An 8,194-nucleotide genomic window follows, 5' to 3' on the forward strand; every position below is an offset into this window, starting at 1 on the left:
ATTCTATAAATAGAAGGTAAAGGCTTCAGTTTCGAGACACACACTTTACAGTTTATTCTCTCAAACACTATGAAACCGCCACTCTCTCTCTTTCTTTCTTCTCTGTTTTTCGAATTCTCTTGAGTGATGAGTAGTGCCCACACACATCAAGTGGTACCTCAATCATAGTATGTAAGACTATGGAAATTCTACATCAAAGAAGGAGAAAAGAAGATCCAGGTTCAGATCTTGGTGATGCTCTGCTACAGAAAGGAATCAAGGGCTAGAGATCTGAACGGAAGGAGTCATAATATTCCGCTGCACCCACTGTAAGGTTTTCTAACTTTATATGTGTTTATTTTCATTGTTTTAGAATTCATATTAGGTTGTTAATCCAACATACATGATAGTAAATAGATCCTGGTAAAATAATTTCCAACAGGATAATCATCATAAAGATTTAGATTCTGTTAATTTGGCAATTAACCAACCTTCTTGAGGCTGAGGATCTGGTTTCTCTTTTTCTAATGCAGATGACAGATCTACTTTTGGTCCTCCTTCCTCCACTCCTAGAAGGGGTCGTGGTTCATTGAACCCCTATGCTGTCCCACCTAGAACAAATAATGGCCCTGGTTCGACTTCTAATGGCCGTGGAGCTCCTCCTCCCTTTACTGGTCAATCTACTCCACACACCTCTACAAGTGGTGCGTCTGGATCGAGACCAATTTGCCAACTGTGTTCCAAGCCTGGCCACACTACAGCTCGATACTATCAATGATTCAATATGGACTTTCCAGGTGTGGGAGCAGCAAATGTGGAACACTTCTCAGCTAATATAGCCACTGCTGACACTGTTGCAGACATTTCTTGGTACCCTGACTCAGGTGCCACGAGTCATTGTACACCTAATGACAACAATTTCACTCACAAAGAGCCCTATCTTGGACAAGATCAGATTCATATGGGAGATGGTGCAAGCTTGCAAATTCAAAATGTTGGTAAGACACTATTTACTACACCTTTCTCATCCCAATCTCTTGTTCTAAACCATTTACTTCATGTACCAAAAATAATTAAGAATTTGATTAGTGTATCCCAGTTTGCTTCTGACAACAATGCATTCTTTGAATTCTATCCTAACCATTGTTTTGTCGAGGACCAGGATTCCAAGGCTGTGTTGATGGAAGGACATCTTAAAAATGGTCTCTATGTCATTCCTTCCTCTCAGATGCATATTCAAGACAGTCCCTCGAGCCATTCTTTCCATCCCAGTGTTTCATTTTCTGTTAATCATGCTTAAAAGATCACTTGTAATAAGGATCAGGTGTTAAATTTCTCTTCATGGCTCAACAGATTGGCCCATCCATCTACTAGAATTGTCAAACATGTAATGTCCTTGTGTAACATTCCTAATTCTAATAAAACTGTTAATGACTTTTGTGATGCTTGTTTCAAAGGCAAAATCCATAGGTTTCCTTTCTCTAACTCCCAAACTGTTTACACTAAGCCACTTGAACTAATCCATAGTGATCTCTGGGGTCCTTCCCCAAAACTCTTATCACAAGGCTATAGATATTATGTCCACTTTATTGATGCATATAGTCGATATACATGGGTGTTTTTTCTTAAAAACAAATCTAAGGCCCTACCAACATTCATTAACATCAGAACTTTAGTGGAAAAATAGTTTGATTGTCTATCAAAGCCTTCCAATCCGACTGGGGTGGTGAATACCAAGCACTTGAACCTTATCTCTTGACTTGTGGCATTAACCATAAAGTCTCGTGTCCTACAACATACCAACAGAATGGTGTTGTTGAGAGGAAACACAGACATTTAATAGAGTCTGCATTAACCCTTTTAGCTCAGTCATCCATGCCCCTCTCTTTTTGGGATGAGGCTGTCATAGCCTCTGCCTTCATTATTAATAGACTCCCTTCCCCATTCATACAAAACTCCACTCCATATAGGGTCTTGTTCCACAAAGATCCTAATTACAATCAACTAAAAGTTTTTTGGGTGTACTTGTTACCCAAACACAAGACCGTACAACAAGCACAAGCTTGAATTTAGGTCTGTCCAATGTGTCTTTCTTGGGTATAGCCTAAAGTATAAAGGATACAAATGTCTTTCCTCAACAGGCCGTGTGTATGTTTCAACAGATGCCATTTTCAATGAACATCAATTTCCTTACAGTACCCTGTTTCCTAATACCAGTACCCATGTCCATGTTCCCCATTCTACTCCATCTGCTACTATTTCTGTCACTCTCTTCCCAAAAAATCCTTCCATATCACCCACTACTTCCCCAACCACTGATTCTTTCCACTCATCTCCAAGTACCACTTTAAGTGTTGGTTCCCCTGCAACTGTTCCTGAGTCCCCAACTCCTGCAGAGAGTTCTGCACCTGCACCTCACCCTCCTATAAATCAACATTCTATGGTAACAAAGGCCAAGGCAGGATTGTCTAAGAAAAAGGTCTACTTGACATCAAAAGAGCCAGTCACTCTTATTGCTGCCCTCAAAGATCCAAAGTGGCTGGTAGCTATGCAAACTGAAATCAAAGCCCTCACTCAAAATAAAACTTGGGTAAAGGTTCCTCTTCCACCTGGTAGAAAGGCTATAGGCTGTAAATGGGTTTACAAAGAGAAGCAAAAATCAAATGGTACTGTCAACCAATGTAAGGCCAGGTTGGTAGCAAAAGGATTCCTTCAGCAATATGTCTTTGATTTCATAGAGACTTAATAGTCCAGTTGTCAAGACAGCTACAGTCAAGATTGTACTCACAACTGCTTTGTCTTACAACTGGTCTATAAGACAATTGGATGTGAATAATGCATTTTTAAATGGGGTGCTACAAGAAGAGGTGTTTATGACACAACCTCCTGGTTTCATTAATCCATAAGCTCCGCACTTCGTATGCAAGTTGACCAAAGCCATTTATGGACTGAGACAAGCACCAAGGACTTGGTTCAACAAACTCAAAATTGCTCATGTATCATTTGGCTTCTGTTGTGCCAAAGCTGATACCTCTCTCTTTTACAGACACACAACTTCTCATTCTACTTTTCTTCTTGTTTATGGGGATGACATCTTGGTCACTGGGAGTTCCACCACAGTTGTAACAGAACTCATTTCCAATCTCAATAACAAGTTTGCTTTGAAAGATTTGGGTCTTGTCAACTATTTTTTGGGCATACAAGTTACTCACACCAAAGAAGGCTCCATATGTCCCAAAAGAAATACATCATGGACTTACTTGTTAAGGCAAAAATGGATAGTGCGAACCCCTTACCTACACCTATGACAGGAGGTCAAAAGCTCTCAGCTACTGGTAGTGATCCATTTGCTGACCCCACCTACTACAGAAGCATCGTAGGTGCCTTGCAATATGCTAATATAACAAGACCAGAAATTTCTTATGCTGTAAACAGAGTGTCTCAGTTCATGCAAACACCTCTCGAGGCCCATTGGAAGACTGTCAAGAAGATTCTACGATATCTTAATGGCACCTTAGACTTTGGTTTGCTTCTTAAAACGTCTGCATCACTCACTGTGACTGGATTTTGTGATGCCGATTGGGCCTCAGACCTTGGCGATAGGCGTTCCACATCTGGTTTGTGTGTCTACCTTGGCTCCAATGTTGTTTCCTGGTCTTCAAATAAACAAAGGACTGTCTCACGGTCCAGCACAGAAGCTGAGTACCGCAGCTTAGCTCAAACAACAGCAGAAGTCATCTGGATACATGCACTGTAAGCTGAAATTGAAGTTCCAATTCCCAAGCCACCCACTATTTGGTGTGATAATCAAAGCACCATGCTCATGGCAGCAAATCCCATTCTTCATGCCCGCACCAAACATATCGAATTGGATCTCTACTTTGTTCGAGAAAGGGTCGTCAACAAGCAACTTTATGTTCTTCACACACCTGCTTGTGACCAAATTGCAGATATTATATTATATTATATTATAATTTATTTATAGTTATTGTGTGATTGATATCTCATTATTTTTGAGTTGCTTTCGTATTTGCTGAGAAAATAGTATTTGTATAATTTTAAAACCTAAAAAATCGTATTTTTATTTGTAAAATTATAAATGAAACATAAAAAATATATATATTTTTTTAAAAAATCCCATTTCTTTATGTTTATAAATTTAACTTTGTTTTTGTTTACATTAATATTATAAAATTTGTTTGAACAAATAATTAGCTCAAAGTAATGTTATATTATTTATCAATAATATAATGTGTAGATTAAATACATGTAACAAACTAATATGTAACATATGACATTATATATTATGTGTCATCATTTTGTAATATTTGGAGGAGTTGTTACTATGAGTAACTTTCACCATTATCACCAACTTTAAGAGTGTAAAAGGTGTTACACATCTTTATTTGAAATTCTTAATGGTATAGGAGTTATGGTGTGCATGAGTTACATCTCTATGGAGTTATGGTGTGCATGAGTTACATCTCTTTATTGAGTCCATAACATCCATGGAGGTTATGACTTATGAATTTTGAATTTCAAATGGTGGTATCCTAAACACTATATAAAGGAGGTCTATGGTGCTCATTTGGGAGTAAGAGATGAAGTTCTCTATCAAAAAAGCACATTGCTAGAAAAACCTAAGGCTTGATAATTCCTAAAGGTATTTCCTAGAGAGTTCCCTTAGTGCTTAGAGATAGGGGGAAATAAGCTTTTGGACAAAGGTGTAATACCTTGTTCAAGTCATGGTGATCCCCACTAATCTACACTCAAGGTTGTGAGTGAGTGTTTATATATATATTATTCTCTTATTATATATATACATATTTTATATTGAATGTGTTCTTATCTTCTTCTACATTTCTTATATATAATATATATAGTGTATATATATTGTATATTATGTTGTTGTAACATTTATTTAATCTCTTTGTTGGTCCTTGTATTGTATTACAATAGAGTTGTAATATTTGATTTTCTTCCATTTTAATAATATCTCTAACAATCAAAAGCTTATTTCTTTTCAATGGAAGAGGTGATAAATCAAGATTGTGAGAATACAAGGATAAGAGATTTTATGTGAAAACCATTCATGGGTAAGCATGGTGGTATATAATGTGATTTACTATTTTATATGATAGTAATATATATGATATATATGAATTATATATATGTGACATATATGTGATTATGTGTTTGTATCATATTAATATATATAGTAGTATATAATATGATATTTGAATTTATATTATGTTATTATATGTATATATATGAGATATATAATATATAACATGAATAAGAGTTATGTGTATTATATATATGATAAGATATAATATAATATACATATATGTATTGCGAGATTAAATATGTAGAAATACTTATTTTCTATGTATTTATATGAGATATGTGTATATAATATATATCATGTATATTAATGTGTATATATGTTATATATGTGTGAGGTATGTAACATATATAGTTATGTAATTAATGTATATATTATGTGCATGTGATATATATGTATATTATAGTATATATGTTATATATATGTTTGAGATATGTAACATATATATTGTGAATTTAATATTGATATTATGTGTATGTTACATATGAGATGTTGATTAGTAACATACATATTATATTAATATATGAGTTACATAGCATGATAATAATGTTGATAGTAATAAAATAGTATTTATTATTATTATTGTGAGAATTATTATCATTTATTTTGTGAATAAAGAATATTTTGAATTCTTATTCAATATGGTGGTGAACATCTCACTTTGTGAGATAATAAAAGATGGTTTTGAGAAGTTACATCTTTTATTAGATTATAAGAGATAATCATCTCATATTATGAGATAAATAAAAGTGAACTATGAGAGTTACACTTATGAGAATTGTTCTTGTCATAACAAGAACAAATGGATCAAAAGATGATCCAAACTTGTGAAATGAGCTATAAATTGGAAGAGCAATTTTGGACTCAAAATAAAGTGAATCAATGTGGATTCAAAAATAGTGAAAAGATAACAAAATTGGAGAAGCAATTTGAAATCTTAAAAAAAAAAAAAATCAAAGTTGTGAACAACATTATGAGAATTTTGTTAACTTTGGTATAATTTTGGGCTAATCTCAATGAGGAGATAACCTTAAAATTATGAGTAAAAATAATCACATTATTTTGTAAGTGGTGATGTGAGTTTGATATTTAGTTTTGTTGAGAAAACTAAAAATGTCAAATGGTATTTTTTGAGGTGTCCTTAAAGAGTCATTTCAAGAGAAAAATACACAAAAGTGATATTTTATATACACTTAATGGTAGAAATGTGGGGGTGAGCCATAAAATTAATCAAAATGTGATGAGACATTATTGATTACTTTATTTGATTTTGAATTCAAATTCTAAATCAAATTTGGCTATGTGTATATGTAAAATTTTGATATATTTTGGTATCAAAGTTAAGTGAAAATAATTTCAAGAAGGAAATTAATTAAAAGAGTTATAGAGACAAAGTGGTCTTCTATATTTTTAAATCAAGATATTGTCTTGATAATGAAATGTGAAAGTGTGGGAGTGTATACTCTAATATGAGAAAGTTTAGACATACTTGGTGTCTAAAAATAAAATATGAGAATTTAGACATAAATTGGTGTATTTTTGATATGTTTGGTATCAAAATTATTGAGAATTTGAGTTGTGTGAAAATTAATCTTTTATGATTGAATTTTCAAAGCTTAAGTACTTAAGGAGAAAAGTTGTCACAAAGTGAACACTATATTTCGGCATGCATGATTCACATGGAATCAATAGTGAGAGGTTATAACAAATCGCTTAATCTCCGTACAAGATTAAAGCATGAATTTTCGAGGGATGGGACCTAAACTCCCTTAGTGTTTCTCTCATTGATGGTAACCTATCTTAACACTAGTAAACATCTAGTCTTAAGTTCAATAGGTAATAACAAGTCAATAGAGTGAATATGGTACTCAATTGTCCCACCTATGAATGAGTACATGTTGTGAAAATTGAGGGTTAAAATCGAAAGGTTTTTCAATGGAGCTTAAGCTTAAGAAAACTCACTTAAGCTTAAGAAGTGTCTAAAGAGTGGCGAGACACTAAAACTCCACCTATATGGACTAGAGGTGGTGCCGCCTCTTATGAGAATTGGGAGTTATTCTCTAGAGAGTCCATGAATTGGAATTTTGCACATGGCCATTAACGGTGCAAGAGCGAGACATGCAGTCTCAAGTGAGCATTAGCAAGGGTGTGTGTGTTATCACCAGTTTGTATTAAAGGAATAGTGGTTCAATGCTACGGCAACCAAAATTTCATCAAACTTTGTGGTAATTACACTAAGATAAAATTCAAGTCGAAAGACATTTTATCTAATGCACCTAAGCAAGACTTCTTAAAAGTGTGTAGTTAGTCAATCAAAGTGGGGGAATGTTATATTTTGATATAATATTTTTGATTGATTAAATAAATGTTACAAAAGTTACAAGTTTGTTACTAAAGAGATAATATTTAATCTAGTGGGGGATTGTTATATTATTTATCAATAATATAATGTGTAGATTAAATACATGTAACAAACTAATATGTAACATATGACATTATATATTATGTGTCATCATTTTGTAATATTTGGAGGAGTTGTTACTATGAGTAACTTCCACCATTATCACCAACTTTAAGAGTGTAAAAGGTGTTACACATCTTTATTTGAAATTCTTAATGGTATAGGAGTTATGGTGTGCATGAGTTACATCTCTATAGGAGTTATGGTGTGCATGAGTTACATCTCTTTATTGAGTCCATAACATCCATGGAGGTTATGACTTATGAATTTGGAATTTCAAATGGTGGTATCCTAAACACTATATAAAGGAGGTCTATGGTGCTCATTTGGGAGTAAGAGATCAAGTTCTCTATCAAAAAAGCACATTGCTAGAAAACCCTAAGGCTTGATAATTCCTAAAGCTATTTCCTAGAGAGTTCCCTTAGTGCTTAGAGATAGGGGGAAATAAGCTTTTGGACAAAGGTGTAAAGCCTTGTTCAAGTCATGGTGATCCCCACTAATCTACTCAAGGTTGTGAGTGAGTGTTTATATATATATATATATTATTCTCTTATTATATATATACATATTTTATATTGAATGTGTTCTTATCTTCTTCTACATTTTTTATATATAATGTATATAGTGTA

The 8,194-nt window shown here is 33.7% G+C and overlaps 1 protein-coding gene across 1 annotated transcript; it reads left to right on the forward strand.

The window, feature by feature from the left end:
• The first annotated feature begins 3,253 nt into the window (after window positions 1–3,253).
• LOC133030407 (uncharacterized mitochondrial protein AtMg00810-like) lies at window positions 3,254–3,736 on the forward strand. Its single transcript, XM_061103144.1, has one exon. It carries the CDS (start codon window positions 3,254–3,256, stop codon window positions 3,734–3,736), a length of 483 nt encoding a protein of 160 aa, XP_060959127.1.
• The last annotated feature ends 4,458 nt before the right edge of the window (window positions 3,737–8,194 follow it).

This window comes from Cannabis sativa, chromosome 8, assembly GCF_029168945.1.
Source record: "Cannabis sativa cultivar Pink pepper isolate KNU-18-1 chromosome 8, ASM2916894v1, whole genome shotgun sequence".
In the NCBI taxonomy this organism is placed as follows: domain Eukaryota; kingdom Viridiplantae; phylum Streptophyta; class Magnoliopsida; order Rosales; family Cannabaceae; genus Cannabis; species Cannabis sativa.